The 17,546-nt window shown below is 34.8% G+C and overlaps 1 protein-coding gene across 1 annotated transcript in view; it reads left to right on the forward strand.

Moving 5' to 3' along the window:
• Positions 1-17,546, forward strand: part of LOC106460390 (paired box protein Pax-5-like) — a 58,791-nt gene that overhangs the window by 15,938 nt on the left and 25,307 nt on the right. Inside the window, exons 3-4 of the mRNA XM_022387106.1 lie at positions 5,092-5,289; positions 12,591-12,830. Coding sequence (XP_022242814.1) covers positions 5,092-5,289; positions 12,591-12,830 — 438 coding nt within the window. The remainder of the gene's footprint in view (positions 1-5,091; positions 5,290-12,590; positions 12,831-17,546) is intronic.

Here is a 17,546-nt window from a genome sequence, read left to right on the forward strand (position 1 = left end):
TCATTGATGTGCTGTAATAAGAAGCCTAGAAATCACACAGACATCTGTACAGACATATGAATTCCAGCCACAAACACCTGTATAAACTGATTCAAATTAAGTTTGTGAATTAGAAAAGTTAACGAATTTTGTACGCATAGCAATAACTTTATTTACCGCGTTTTTGTTTCGATTTTTTGGGGGGTAGGGATGGAATTCGATGCTAACCATTATTTTGTATTATATGTATTTACATATATGTAGTTGTGGTCTTATTGTACTGACAAATGTTACAAAAAAATCCAAATCTGCGTAATCGTTATATATGTTATCTGAAAATGCGAGAATATTTCTACTAATATTCCTATTATTGATTTTTCCACTCATATCTCAGATACGTAGATCCTGTTTCTTCGATATCATTTCTTGATTCTTTTATTATATATTCTAATTATGTGGTAAGTTATTTTAAGCGAGTTTAAAGAAAGCTCAACCATGTCATGTGCATGTGGTGCTTTTAACTTCAGACAATCAAACAAAACGTCTCTTCGATATGCCGGTTGTTAGCAGAATGTTTGGTAGTGGATTATAGTCATGGTGTGTTCTTTCTAAGGATTTGTTTTTTCGTTTCTTTTCTGTGTGTTTGCCAGAACACATGGGACTATGTGGCGATACCCTGCTTGCTATGCAGAAAGCACCTGGTCCATACATTAGCGAGAGGGAAAGGAAAAGTGTGTGGAAACTTCGAATGAAAGAGAGAAAAAAGAAAGAGGACCAAAACAGAACAAAGTGTTGTTGTCTGAAGGGGAAGCATACAGTTACTTTTTGAGCCCCCACCGACATGGACAGTATAGAAATGTCTGGGTTTCCCACCAGAACCAAGGCGTCTTTTCCCTTATCATCAGTACGACGGCCAAATGTGCGAGGAATAAAGATGTATTTCGATTCTCGTTCTTCTGATAGACTTCCTTGTTTTCAGGCCACACGTGAAAAGAGGTCTTGCATTTAGGAATAAAAATACCCCAGTTACAGCCAAACACTTTTGGTGGACTAATTTTTTCTTTACCGTCCTAGTTATTCACATTAATTACGTTAGTAGTAAACATTGAAAATGAATGTTGAAACAGCGGCCACATTCGATAATATATGTATACCTAAACTGCCATTGCTTTTGTTCATAACTTATTGTATTTTGTCTACATTAGACATTATATGCAATATGTCTTTCTCCCTTTTTCGTGAAGGAAGATTTAAATCCTAGGCGATTGAATCAGAACAATTTTTAGGTAAGGTGCGTACTAAAGATACTTTTAACCACTTTACAAAACGTGAAATGATTTAATAGTTCAGCAGATAGTTTATATATTTATAATTTGTTGAAAAGTCAACAATTTATGCAACATATCCTTCGGTTTGGATCTCCAAAAAATTTTGAATAACCTGTAGGAATTGCAAAATATGGTGTAATCGAACCCCAGGTTTTAGCGTTGTAAATCCCTAAACTTAACGTTGACTCAACGAGAAACGTCAAAAAAAAATAATATATATATATATATATATATACACAAAAAGCATAATTATATATTTTATGATATGGAAATGTTATATAAGATACAGGTAATACATAAGTTGTATTTTTATGACTCAGAAATGCCAGTTGGTTATGTGAACATAATTGATAAGTGGCTGATAATAAATTAATTGCCTCAGGTGCAGCCTACATGTGCACATATACATTCATATGGCCGGATATCTATTAGCATTTAGCTAGCACTTTGTCACAAAACATTTTACCACTGCATCACTGGAGATATCCTCTCGGTTACGAAGACATGACTGTAGTTTTGTGGACAGACAGATATCATTTTGAATTATGAAAATTTTATGGTAGCTTTTTAGGCAGAGAGACATCTTTGAAGGAAGACAGAATAATGATAATTTTTATAAGCAAGAACACACTCCAAGAAGGAAGTCACCTTTATAGACTAAGAGACATCTTCCAAAAAGGTAGGTGCGATGATCATTTCTTAAATAAGCAGAAAGTCATCCTCCAAGAATGAGGTAATGGTAATCACCATCCTAAACTATCATTTAGGATTAAATTATGATGGTTATATCTGTGAGTAGAAAGGTATCCTTTAAGGGATAAAAGTATGAATGATATATATTTAGGCTGAATGACATCTTCCAAGGTGGACGACATGATATTCATCTCATAATCATAGACATAGTGAAATCCTCCACGGATGAAACTACAGTGACCATCAGACTCTTTTTATTTGTAATATCTTTAGGAAAACATTCTTTTCTTCCAGCCACGAACTAACGGTGGCTGTATGTATATTCTAAAAAGGCCCGGTATTGCCAGGTGGTTAGGGCGCTCGACTCGCAATCTGAGGGTCACGGGTTCGAATCCCCGTCCCACCAAACATGCTCGCCCTTTCAGCCGTGGGGCGTTATAATGTGACGGTCAATCCCACTATTCGTTGGTAAAAGAGTAGCCCATAAGTTGGCGGTGGGTGGGATGACTAGCTGTCTTCTCTCTAGTCTTACACTGCTAAATTAGGAACGGCTAGCGCAGATAGCCCTCGTGTAGACTTGCGCGAAATTCAAAACAAACAAACAAATATTCTAAAAACCATCCTTATTGGAATAAAATCATGATTGTCATAATTCTAAACGGTAGAAAACATGATGGTCATATTTCATACGCTCAAAGATACCTTCCAAGGATGAAATCATATTGATCATCAAGAACTTCTCTTTTTAATATTTAAAAAACTTATCTCAGAGTTAAAATCACCATGATAATGTTTCTAGTTCTTAAAAGCAATAACGTCTAGCATGTTTAAAGTAATATTAGTTTCTATGAAGACATGAAAGTGTTCTTCCAAAAACATGAAATTAGTTTGATCTACATCATATCTATACGCAGACACCATTTGTAGAGGTAATATCATAATGCTTATCACCTACAGTGTAAAACTCTATCGAAAATCCTTTTAAGTGGGTACGCTTCACGAGTTTAAATCGAGGCTAATATTTTTTGGATACACAGTTTAAAATGAAGTAATGACAATTACAGTTTTTACAGAACTAGAACCCCTTCCAATAGAAAATTACAATAAAGGATTAGCATGCTCATACAAAATTTTCTAATGGTTAAACTGTATACAATTCATCCATCTAGACGTAAAGAAAAACTCGTAGGAGTGGAGTCATAATAACCATGTGTGATAAAATACTCTAACGTTTTGTGGTAACTCTTGCTAAATAAAATCACAGCCTTACAGGTTTAATTGAATATATTAAATTTCTAATTAGGCCAGTAAGAGGTAAAAATATTCTAATATTATAGACTTGGCGAAACAATGTTTTAGTTTTAAGGTGCTGAATAATAATCTTCACAGAGGAAGGTATCTTTTCTTAACATAAAATCATGACTTTGTCTGTATGGTTTGTGAGATATAAAAAAAAAACACGTTATGATAATCGACAGCTTAAGTAAAGAGTCATACTCTCATGTAAGCAGAGACGATTTTCTTAAAAAAAGTAAAATGTCTTTTCAGGTGTGAAATGATAGAATTTGAAGTGAAGAGACTGTCTTCCCAGAATAACATTTTACCTCGAATGTATTTTCTTACTTATGAACCGTATCTGTAAAAATAACGTATTGAAAATAAATATTATTTACGTGAGTATTCTAATTAAATAACATGTTATATATCATTTCTTTGATTATATATATAGTATTTAAGTAATTTTTCCATTAAAATCAACCTTACAGAAAATGTGACTTGTAGTTTATATATTCATTTACGTTTATTTCACATTCAGCTATTACGCAATCGTGCTTCTAAGCTTGGCATGACTTGTGGTTAGGGCCCTTGACTCGCGAACTGAAGATCGTGGATTCGAATCCTACCTTCAAACATACTCGCTCTTTTAGCCGTTTGGGGCGTAATAATGAGACGGTTCACCCCACTATTCGTTGGTAAAGCGTTGTCCAAGACTTGGCGCTGGCTAGTATTGATTAGTGTGTGCGTGTTTTCTTATAGCAAAGCCACATCGGGCTATCTGCCGTGTCCACCGAGGGGAATCGAACCCATGATTTTAGCATTGTAAATCCGAAGACTTACCGCTGTCCCACCGGGGTACAGTGTTGACTAGCTGCCTTCCTTCTGTCTATCGCTTCTAAATTAGAGACAGCTAGCACAGATAACCCTCGAAGAGGTTTGCGCGAAATTCAAAACAAACAAACAAAGCATAATTTTAATATTAATTAAGAAAATTTATTTTGTGTTGTTTATCGTAATGTATTATGAAAAAGAAAAGGAGACTTCAGATTCAAATTACATTTTCATATACTGAGAAAATTCAACATTATTCAAAAAACTACCCTATTTGCTTGCTTTGTTCGTATGTGCTATGGCCAGGTTGTTGTTTTTTTTAACTAATCAGTGCCTTGTTTCGAAATATTCCAAAACGTGTCACTACGTATATACATAGAACATTTCTTGAAATTACTGTTCTTAATGCTTAAAATTAATATTCGTAAAATAATCTGTTCAAAAACCTAATTGTATAATTTAAAAGATTTTATATTGGAACGTAAAATATTCAGTTGCAATGGATGCAAACAGATAAAATGTTTTTCAAAAGGCAAAAAAAGATGATATTAGTTACTCTTGCGTTATTGGCTTATAATAAAAATACTAAATGGGGAAACCTCTAAGCACTGTCTTCAAAATACTTAATCCTTCATTAAAATTAAGTAGTATAAAGCCTCATCATTACTGCTAAAGTTATAATTTTAGCGAACATACTTTCCCCTTTTACAACTCTAAACTTGTAGAAATACATCTATGGAGAGCCTCTGTTTGTTTGTAGCTAAGCACAAAGCTATACAATTGGCTATCTGTGCTGTGCCCACCAAGGTTATCGAAACACAGTTTCTAGCATTGAGTCCGCAGACTTAGCGGAGGGTCTCTGAGGCTTCTTATCATTAAAAATTAAAGCTTCCCAATAATACGAGTTACTTCTATTTTATTTTTGTCAGTAACATAAGAAGGGTTTTTCTTTAATATAGAATAATATTTTTTTATGTCACAGGTACTATGAAACGGGTTCCATAAAACCCGGAGTCATCGGCGGCAGTAAGCCTAAAGTGGCGACAGCCAAAGTGGTTAACACGATAGCTACCTACAAGAAACAAAATCCAACTATGTTTGCGTGGGAGATCCGAGACCGCCTATTAATGGATGGTGTGTGTAGCCAGGATAACATCCCCAGTGTTAGTTCTATCAATAGGTAAGGAGCTTGTATCATTCATCTCTACGTAGTTTATCAGATCATATCTTACATCTAAATAGTTTTGTGGTAATATAGCTCCTAATGCGAGATGAGTATCTATAACGGACTTCGCGAATTCTTCTACTTTGTTTTCAATGATAGACAAGACACCCGGATGACATACTGCTTGTAGATATAAAGATTTGGATAAGATTAAGTGATTTAGCAGCTATAACGTTGCAGTGTTAAGCTGCTCTGCCAAGAGGAACAAACCCGCAGCTAATAATAATACTTATCGCTGGTTGAAAGATTGGCAACGTCATGGCTACGAGATTCTTTGTCTTTTACTGTGATCAATTAACTCCTACCATAAGAAATACCGAGAACCAAAAGCTCATTATGGGCTTCTTAATAAGAACATTTTGCTGAAAAGCCACTTCTTTGCTGTTACTATCCAACTAACAAAGCAACATATTTCACGAACTTAGGGGCTTACACACTGAAAATAGCACCTCCCGAATCACCGGAAATGAAGACAGATATTCAAGCTTTCTTAGGATGCTAAGAGATGACTTTCGTCGTATTCTAGGGTCTTATGAAAAAAATGCAAAGCAGTTACAAACAACCGATTGAAGACAAATCGAGTCTACTGTAACTGTTTTGCTGATATGAAACCACTAAAATTACTGGTTATCACTGATTAGTAATTACTTTTATGTTTATTTTCAAATTATCCTTTCTTGGAGTATTTTAACTTAGTTTAAACGTCTGGTATTCGTTCAGCTATAAGAACCACTGATACGAGTGTTCGGAGAGCGACACCTTGTATAAACTTATTGTTTGATATCATGTTTCTGGCTAACTAATTCTTAGACAAATTATTTAAAAGAAAGTTAAAAGTGATGTTTGTCTTTTTAAAATACCTTACTTTAAAGTATAGAAATTATTTGTATCACTAGGACACTGAGTAAATATGTCACAATGATGGTAGCGATGTTAGTTTGAATATTATTACCCAATGAAACTATTTTAGAGCTTTCGAATTTGAGCATCTGATTTTCAAACTTATTCTTTGCTGTTACTGTCCAATGCCCAAAATCTGAAGTCTCTAAACACAATATTTCACGAACTTAAAAGCAGCTTTAACACTGAATATAACCACCAGATGTGAAGACAAATAATTCAAGCTTTCTTAAGATGCTTCTTATTCGAGGATCTTATGAAAAAAAACAAAAACAAAGCAATTACAAACAACCGAAGAAGTAAAATCAAGTCTGCTGCAGTTGTGTTGATGTAGAAAATAATAATTGACTATATATATCACGACGGATCTGACTGTATCCTCTCGTAGTCGGATTTTATCACTTATCTGTGCACATCTTAGAAGTTATGTGACACCATCAGTAAATTAGCTTGAATGCCAATAAGGTTTGGTAAGAAACAACAAAAAACAGTGAGGCATACTTGTTTTTCGTTTATTGCCATTAATAATTCATATTATTAAAGTGGTTTTATATTATGACAAAAAGTTAAATAAAGAACCATTTAACACAAATATACTGTATAGACGAACACACATATGCGCGTTGTTTTAAAACTGGTGAGAGGGGATGAGAAGTGTAGGCTTTTAGTTACTTCAGCCAATGATCTGTACTTTTTATTAATAATTTACACAACCTTACCACACCTTTGAGACTGGAATCCCCACGAGACGCTCTTAAAGAGAGAGAGAGAGAAATATTATATTTTATCAGCGGGAATTACTGATAAGGAGGGCCCTCTGACATCTTCCCGGAACAATAGCGAGAAAAGTATCGAGGAATCTACCGTGTTGTTACACATCAGTTTCTAGTCGTAAATAGTTTAAGATGATTACAAGTGATTAGGCCTTTCATCTAGGTCTGTGGTAACTAGGTTTTGCCAATTATTTACAGATTGCATTGAACAGAAGGGGGAGATCGGGATGAGTGTGTATGTACGCACGCGGGAGATATCACTGATTTTGTGAATTATTATTTAGCTTATGGGCTTTGAGAGTATTGTGCGTTGATGAGTACTCTCCAATGTGTTACGGGTCTGAAATAGGCTTCAGCTGAGAAATCTATTGTCATGTTTTGACTAATAAGTTGAACCTGCCATGAGAAAAGCCTAGAAACTTATGATAGACCCAAGTTTTAAACACCTATTCTGCTCTAATAATCTGTAAGTTACATTCAGAATAGTTAATTACACAGGCCTACGAATTTAAACTTCACAAAAGTTGATTTGGTTTTAATAACGGATTTTCCATAATTCAGCTACGCAGATTTCGAAAATAACATTAATTTTTTTTTCTGTCACGTAAGGGTTTCTTACAAATAGGGAAGCAAAAAAACCCTCTTACTTATATCAAATTACTATTTCGTTTACCATAATGAAAATATTTTATTATTATGTTTGTTAACAATAATACATACATACATACTGAAGAAAAGGGAAGAACATTGATGTCAAACGAATATGCATCCTCATTCATCCTGATATTATTTTTTATTTTTGTTTTGTGAAATCTGCGTCTTTTAGTCTCAAAATTACGTGTTGTGGTTTTTCTTTTATGTATTGCGTTATGACATTTTGTGAAAAATCTATACGTGATGGACAAAAATGGATATCATTTTCGAATTGAACATACAGGTATTATTGTAGAGCATGTAAAAATTTCAGGACAATAAAACCATTTTAGGACTGTGTCATTATCAAAAATGTATTTATGGTAAACATGGGAACGTTCTCAATTACCACATCAATAAACGTAGCTCCAGGAAATGTTTAACTCATATTTAATTTATTTATATATGGACCTCAGCCAGTTTTCTGTTTTAGCATTTTCATAACATCAGAAATATTAGTACACCATTTTTAATATCGGACAATATAATGGCTATAATATGATATCCATAATCTAACCTTTTCACCCGTAATTTTCTTTTCACGAGAAGGTACGATCAGTCTTGTGAGAAATGTTTAGCTTGTTTTTGTTGCTGTATAATTATTGTCATATTAGTTTTTTGAAACCAAATAAGGAAGAACGGACACGTCATTTCGTCCTACGATGTAGCGATATTCAACATGGTAGGTTTTGATCCTTTAGATGTGCTTATTTATGTTATTATGAACCTGAGGTTTATAGTTATCATGAAGATAAGTATTGTTTGTTTGTTTAAGAATGCTTGTGCAAACCTACACGATGGCTATTTGGAACTGATAGCCTAGGCCCCAGATGGTTTTGTTTGTTTGTTAAATTTCGCGCAAATTCACAAGAGAGTTAGCTATCTACGCCAACTGTCTCTAATTTTGAAGCGATAGACTAGAGGGAAGGCAGCAAATCAACACCACCTACCGCTAATTCCTAAGCTACTCTTGTCAGGTCGAATATTGGGATTTAACGGCCTATATTACAACACATTCACGGCCCAGGATTTCGGAACGCGTTTTTGCGGCAACAGAACGAGAACCATGAAACCTCGGATTCACTGCCTAGGGAGGTTAACCTATTGATCACGCTCAGCCGGAAGGTAATCTAGTCATTAAAATATATTCGCTATACAATGTTTTATATAAACCATAGAAACACGCCGCCAACACAACAAAAAACAAGGCTGAACTTCGATCACATGCATAGAGTAATACACTTAATATTATTAACTTGCATAGAAGTATTAATCTTGTTCGTATGTATTAGTCTATCCAGTGGTGATTGTTTTAAAATTTTGTATGTTTTGTTTTAGAGCAATGCCCCATTTGGTTATCTGCTGTGTCCACCGCGCGGAATCGAATCCCCAATGATAGCCTTGAAAGCCCATAAACTTACCACTGTCTCAGAGGGGTGCTTAAAGTTTTGACAGTGGGATCTACCACTAGTTATTAACATTTAAGGAATCTAGCTTAGTATTCTTTATATATTCCTAATTCTGTCAAACGTGTAATTTCTATAACGCTAAATGAGAAATAACAGCAAGGGAATAATTCCCGCATTACTTACGTATTTCAACACCTGCGTTATTAAGATGGAAATATCCTTTGTACTTAATGACATTGGAAGACAAGGGCAAATCGATCAACTTGGAGCACCAGGACCATCCAGAAAGAGCCCGCAATAAACCATACCCTTGCCATGGTAACCGAAGTGCGGCGTTTTGTAACAGACAAGAATCCACGAACAAAAAAGGTCAAAGGCAAAAACCGTCCATGCGCCCCAGGCAACAATACGCAGCATAATAGTGAAGGTTCTCAGTCTGGAAACGAAGTCAACAAGGTATAAGTTAACCAAGATAAGATTTCCAGTCGTATCCCCCCGTTCAACTGTTTCATACGTCAAGCAGCTAGAATATGAAAGGAATGTTCATACTACTTAATAGGAAGACATACCAGTCAAGTCGCAGAGCGCACGCAGTCTTTACATTTCTGTGCTATTAGACTGTTAAAACGGGAGCTAGAAAACAGTCGTGCTAGTGCACTAGATAGTTATGGAAAGCAAGAAGAGAAGAAAGTTGTGCTTTGGACATGACAACCTCGCGATGGATCTTTTTGCAACGGAAACTACGCTGCAGATGCAAGGTCATCACATGAATCATGACAAGACGTTGCACAATTAACTGTAACGACGTGGTTAGGCTTCAACTTCATCTTAATATAACATGCTCAACTTCTGTTTACGTCATGAACATTAAAACTCTTTACCGTTAGTTTTGGGCTAGCAGAATAGCTTGAAAATTTATATCTTAGAGTATGGTTTAATGAAGTCTTATGACAATATTAAAAATAAGACAACATACGACTGTTGTGTTATCAAATTATACACTCAACATAGTGTGATTTTAAATTTATCCTTTTACCCAATTCAATGAAACTACGGCTCAAGTATGTCCGATGTGTGGTCAGTAAAAGAATATTTATGCTTAGTCAGGCTCCAGATATACCAGTATGGGAAATGCGCTAATATGTATAGGAAAAGAGCTATAGACGTATTTGGACCACATGGCTTTTGCATGTACTTTTTCTGTTGTATTTTGCTTTATGTGATATTAACTGAAGTCAATCAAACATGTAGCTACGCTTTAAAAAAATCGTAGGATTCTGTAGTTCTTCTTCTGGTTGCTTGATAATAATCGGGCCATCTGTCAGCCTGTTATATATGTACATGCCCTAACCTGGGTTTAGGCTAGGTGGTGTGGCTACTATATCAATAAAGTGGCCAACTGTGTGGTTCTGCCGAAAACGCTTCTGCTCCTACATCTCTATTTTAGTGCTCATCAACGTACTCGACACAAGCGCTGACTTGATTTGATTTTGTTTAGTGCAGCGCCAGCCTGATTGTAGGCAACCATCCAGAAGTAACATTTTTTGAATAACTACCTATCAAACGCTCAGTTAATGTACCATTAAATCTTTTGTCATCAAACAAAAGAAAAATTTCACTGGTTAAAACTTTACGAGTTAATGAAAATGCAATGTTCGCATGCAACGACATACTATACAGTATTGAATAGTGTACAATTGCTCTGTTGTTTCACTCGACCCACGTAGTTACCACTATCAGTCAACAATCAACTTATAACAGCTTAACATGAATCATAATCTTGATATCTTTGTTTTATCATTACCCCTTGAAGTTAGCTTTCTTACGAATATCTGGAATTCCTTTAAAAAGCGTAAGTACAGAGTGAAACAGAAATTACCAGTCAGTAATAAATGAACATTAGATGACTGTAACATGTAAATACTCAATGCTTTGTACACAATTCCATAATATTTATGTTTTCTACCCATTGTATTTTCTGTTTCCATAATTATTTCCAATACTGTATATCTTCAAGATCGAATATAATTTGTCCTTGTATAGTACTGGACATGATTTATAGTGTCTTGAAACACCTGTTAACCACCGCAGCATTTTCCAAACTCTTGTCATTGACGTCCTCATCCCTCAGTGGTACAGCGGTAAGTTTACAGACTTATGACGCTAAAATCCGGGGTTCTATTCCCTGCGGTGGATACAGCAGATAGCCTAACGTGGCGTTTCTCTAAAACAAACAACTATCCACTCCTTCTTGAGCGCCCCCTTTTTTTAATGAGTGAAAGAGCGAGTTAAGTGACGAGATATAACACACGGATACACAGTAAAATGCTATATATGTGTTGTAGTAATTTATTATTATTTTCATTAATAAAAATATATTAAAACGCATAATTCTGAATTATTGCACTATGGACTCTACCCTAATCGCTCCCTCCCCCAATAGATCATTTGCAAAGGGGGAGCCCACATTTAGGGAAACACTATTGCATCAGATCGGGTACCTACTAAACAGAAACATTCACTGTACCTTACACTTTTAACAGACCGGATATTCTTTGTCAAGTGATATGATTTAGTACCAAAGATGTCTGTTTGTTTTTCTATACAACTTGCTATTTTATTATTTTCATGACGCTTAACGCAACTCAGCATGTCTAAAGAATTTTACATGTACATTTCGAAGTTGCAAATATAGCCCAAAGTTATGATTTCTGAGTTAATTTTTTTTGCAAGAGAACACAATATTTAACATTACAGTTTCGCGAGTAACATAACGTGTTTCCCTTTTGTTTTGTGAATATATTCAAGCGGCTCTGCTGTTTAAACGTGGTTATGTTTACTCTAACAATGTAGAAATCCTTTATGTTTTTTGTACGTGTAGAGTATAATATGCTGTAGAAAATCTGTATTGGATATGTGTGTGTGTGCTTTCACGCACTATAGGCTAACACTATTTGTAGGCTATTTCCGAAATTAAAGAGGATGGCCCCATCAGTGACTTATTTGTTCGTTATAGTTTTATAACAAAGCGTTTATGAACTTTTATTAAAGCATTATTTTAACTAACCGCACGTCATCTGTAAGCGCATGCAGAACAGGACACGCATGCCTAATGATACATAGATGTTTAGAATGTCAAGTAGACTTATACATCTTTGTGAAGTTGTCTATTCATCTTTACATTACTGTTCATTCTCGACTGTTTAGCTGCTTCAAATACAGAATTAGTACATGAGGTAATAAAACAGTGTACAAAAATCAGTTGTCTTATGAATAATATATATTATAGACATAAGATTCGTTTTTTTTTTAAATGCTCTGCATGCTTAACTTTAGGTGTTTCTTTATTTTGTTTATTTGTCACTCTAATGCACTAGTAATATCTATTATATTTAAGAATGTGCAAAATGTGCTTCTTAGATTCATTACAAATTGTTGCACAAATGTATTTGCTTATATATAATCCTTCTTTCATTTGCAGGATTGTAAGAAACAAGGCAGCAGAAAAGACGAAGCAAATTATGAATGACGGAAGCCCACAACACGAGGCGCCTACTAATACTACGTCTGTCATCACGCATGCGCCACCAACTATTCAAGACACTGCCCAACATTTCTTACGGCCATCTTACTCCATTAGCGGTATACTAGGAATTTCGAATGCTGATACAAACACTAATCGGAATAAGAGAAAAAGAGATGATAGAACTGGAGGTTTGTCGTTCTTATATTTTAATATTATATTTTAATGAAATTCGTTATACACTTGAAATTTGCTCAATCACATTTTAGTGATACAATACAATTTTCATTAGAAAGTGCACAGCAAACTGATGTGATCAATAGACACTCGCATTTACGCAGGTTGAGCACTTTTGTGATCAATTATGAACGCAACATCCACAACAAAGAGAGTCTGTTGTAAAGTCTATCGCATTTCAAACAAAGGTGTAAATATATATATATATATATGGAAAGAACTTCATATTTGCAGTTATTACTAATAATCAGGTTATTAGGCATGCATATTAGATGATTTAACAACATAGAACATTTGATTTTTAACCAACATTTATGAGTGCCGGATGTGATTTTTAATGCTCAATGAGTGGTTATAAGATCAGAAGTACTGGTCAGGGGTATGAAATACAATAACTCTAGTACAGTCTTGTCCAAAATGTTTGCATGTTTTGTAACAAATGAGATCGTTATTATTGATATATAATACAAATACACTTAGCGCTGTTAAACTGAGAAATGCATATTGTATTAAACATCTAGATATGTAATTTGTTTAATGAGACAATTTCTATAGACATCATAAAAGATTTATTAGAACAGCAAACAATTTTATCAGATCAGTAATTCAACATTCCACCTATCATAACAAAACCATACCAAAACATATATAATGGCAAAATATATCATCATATTATTATAAATAGCGTCTATAACTTTATATCAATTCATATTAAAGATTCAATACTTGGTTGGTTCTGCTTGTACTCTAATAACCTCCCCAAGACAACGTGGCATGCTGTCGATAAGGTTATTGATGTAATTTACCGTGATTACATCTCAACTTATCACTAGATGGCGTTGCAACTTAACTACAGTAACTGGTTTAGGGTCGTGGTTAGCAATTTTCCGGGCTCAGTACTGCCCAAAAGTTCTCAATGTGATTACAATCTAGAGACTTTGCTGGCCATGACAATATTGTAACGTCCTCCTGGTCGAGATAATCTTGTACATTACGCGCATCGTGGTTCTTAGAATACAAAGTTATGGACAAATTTTGCCCTAGCGTATGGCAGAAATGTTGTCTCCATATGATGCCTTTAGGAGGCGCCATTGATTTTTCTCTGGAGTATATGAAGTGCAGTTTTTCCATCATGATGAACAGCTGCCCACTGATGTACTGCACCACATCCTGTGTGTTCCCTGTGGGAAAGAAAGTCTTCTCTCATCTGTTCTTCAAGCAGACACGAACACGAATCCTATCATCAGTTTTAACAAGCCGGAAACAGGACTAATCTGAAAATATGACATGTCGCCAGTGTCTTAACTGTAAGTTGGCATGCTGTCTTGCTCAAGTAACATGGTGACGGCGGTGAATTCTGGTTAATATCGGTTTACAGATAGCTCTTCTTGCAAAATAACCTTGTTTGGTCAATCTCCTATGTACTTTTCTTCTGGATATCCTGGAATGAATGTGTTCATACCATTTCTGTCGCAAGGTGTAAACCTGATTAAAACACAGTAATCTATGGCAGAGTTTTTCGGCGTCTACTAGCATACTTTCCTGTAACAACGTTTCCTATAGTCCAGTGACGTTTTTGGATTCTGGATACAGTAGACTGTGGGTACCTTATTGTTCAGGCAATGTGCGTTTGCTTCATACCATTTCTGGATAATCGAACAATTTGACGCACCATAACTTTTAGCATGTAACGAAGCATCATTCTACACCAAGTACAGAGAAATTGTCTGAACAAAGCGTTGATCTGTTTCGAAAAAGATTATACTAAAAGCACACCCTTTTATACAAAATAGGTGTGTATGTGTGTTTTGGTGAACAAATGCTCGAAACAACTTATACAGACTAGAATAACACCTCGTACGTGTTTGTCCGATCATACATTACCTTCTCTGTTACAACTACTAATACTAGGGCATTTACACAAGAAGTACTCCATGCATGTAGACAATAACACCAATATAGGGCAGGCTGTATATCGTGGTGTTATATATATATATTAACAGTTTATTTCCCAACCTTGTAACGCTATCTCTATTCGTGTTGTTAAGTTTTGTTTTGTTTTAAACAAGGCAATAACATAAGCATTCTTATATTTCGGTGTAAAAATAGTCAAAGACTTATTGCATAAAAACATTGTGTGCGCGTGTCTGATAAATTGACAATCAAACATTTCTTTAAAACATCTTCATATTTGTTTTAGTGAAAATAATACGAATTATGAAAAATAAAAATGACTTTAAAATGGAATCTGACTTGTATAAACTATCTTCCTAACATTTTAAATTGTACTTTATTTATTTCAATTTTAGAAACGCAAACGCTCGATTAGAAGATTTTGTGTCACTAATGACGCTAAAATTAAAGCGACGTCTCTGAAAGCTCTTTTATTCGCTTTATTATACGTAAATGCTATAATTCTGTGTAGACGTGTTTAAAACCAGTCTCTAGCGATGAGGCTTGTTTGAAGTTAAGCACACAGCTACATAATGGGCTATCTGTGTTCTGTCCACCACGGGTATCGAAACCCGGATTCTAGCGTTGTAAGTCCGCAGACATACCGCTGTGCCACTGGGGCGCTAGCAATAAGGACTAGTTATTGATAGATATAAGCATAAGGCGCTTAAGTTGTATACTAGTTGTAATGATATCTTTGGCCACAATATCTCGAAAAGAAAAGCATTTTTTCCAATAAACCATCGTGCAATGATAAAGTTTAAATCATCCTTCCTAATAAAAAAAATTGACACATTTATATAATGATATACATTTTTCAAAACGTTGAAAATTAAATATTGATACATATGTATACATAATAATAATACAATAAATTATTTACCGATTAGGACAATCTGTAAAATGTGTTATCACATATATATATGTATGAGTATATAAATTATGCAAAAAATATTTTTGATAAAACCAGTCTTTTGTTTTCAATGACGTATGAATCATATAATTCTAAGAATAACTTAGTTTGGTTCATTCTCTTCTGATAAACTATATATATGTGTTGATAGCCAGATATAAAAGTTATACGATAATACGTATGCTGAGGAAGTAAGTGATCAGTCTTCAAGTTGATAATGAGCTTTATAAGTGATAATATTGAGGACAAAAACTGAATGTGAAACACAACCCTTTTATAATATAGCTAGGATAAAGGCTTGGTGGTTAGGGCGCTGACTTGCAATCTGTGGGTCGCGGAATCATGCCCGCCTCTACGACTGAAAGAGTGATGGTCGATCCCACTTTTCGTTGGTAAAGAGTAGCCCAAGAGTTAGTAGTGGGTAGTGTTGACTAATTGCCTTCTCCCAAGTCTATCCCTTCAAAATTAGGGACGGTTACCGCAGATATAGTCTTCGAGATAAAGAAACAGGCATGTTATAGACATATCTATATATAATATAGGCCATTTTTAGTGTATCCTTTCAAGTGTGTGAGAATTTATCAGAATTTCAAACCGAAAATTAGTTTTTTGGTTAGTATTTCACATTGAAGCTTCATCATGCAGCATCAGCTTCTTGAAGTATAATATATGAACCATTTCACAATTTTTTGTTGAATACTTCCAATCGTCTCCTCTACGTAAGCTAATTTTTTTATCATGCATTTCCACGTTATACATTTTTTCTCCTTGTAAATCCTTTCCCAATAGTTTAAAAGGTTTGGCGTCGTCTAATGGTTAGGGTGTTGGAATGAGGATCAGAAGGTCCAAGGTCCTCGGAACCCTCTCTATGCTGTAGGAGCGTTATAAGAATAACGATCAATTCCGATACTTGGTTCAAACCTCGTGTGCCGCCAGTTTCTGTCCGTTAGCTGTAATACGCATTTGTGTGATGAAAACAAAATGATTATCCAAATTATACCCATTTAGTCGGATCTTTCTAGTAAATTAGGAAATATTACTGCTCTAGTCGATAGATTACTTCATTTCCATCGTGTTATCTTTAAACTTAGGTAGAGCAGAATAGAATTTGGTACACAGTAGTGTCAGATGGTATCCATTGAGTATAGTTTGAACGAGGAATAAAATTTAGTAGCTCACCACACAATTTCCTCGTGGCGATAGGTGCCATTCACTGCCTGGCTACCTTCTCTAGAGTGAGGAGTTCCTTAGGAAGAGCAGGGATAAAATTTGGTACACAGTAGTGTCAGATGGTATCCATTGAGTATAGTTTGAACGAGGAATAAAATTTAGTAGCTCACCACACAATTTCCTCGTGGCGATAGGTGCCATTCACTGCCTGGCTACCTTCTCTAGAGTGAAGAGTTCAAAATTAGGGACGGCAATACCCGAACTTTAGGATTTACTGATCTGACCTTTTAGCCCTTGTGTTTCATAAGATATCAAATAATTTAAGACGAGTTTTGTTTATTTTAAAGATTTAAACATATGATTAATTGTCAAGTATTTTCAAGGTTGTCGACTCATGTTTTTTTTTATTTATAAAATTGAACTTTGATCTATTAGATGATCAATGTTTATTAGATCAATTTTTTTGAAGAGTTGACTTTTCATTTGGTTCACGTCAATTTAATTTACGCGTCGAGTCAGGAAACTAAAGAGGCTATCCAAATTACTTTCATTAACATAATTACTTGAAAATTACATTGATTAAGCTTACATCATTATAAATCAAGTCACGAGTATATATATATATATATATATATATATAT

Source organism: Limulus polyphemus, unplaced genomic scaffold (genome assembly GCF_000517525.1).
Source record: "Limulus polyphemus unplaced genomic scaffold, Limulus_polyphemus-2.1.2 Scaffold763, whole genome shotgun sequence".
Lineage (NCBI taxonomy): Eukaryota > Metazoa > Arthropoda > Merostomata > Xiphosura > Limulidae > Limulus > Limulus polyphemus.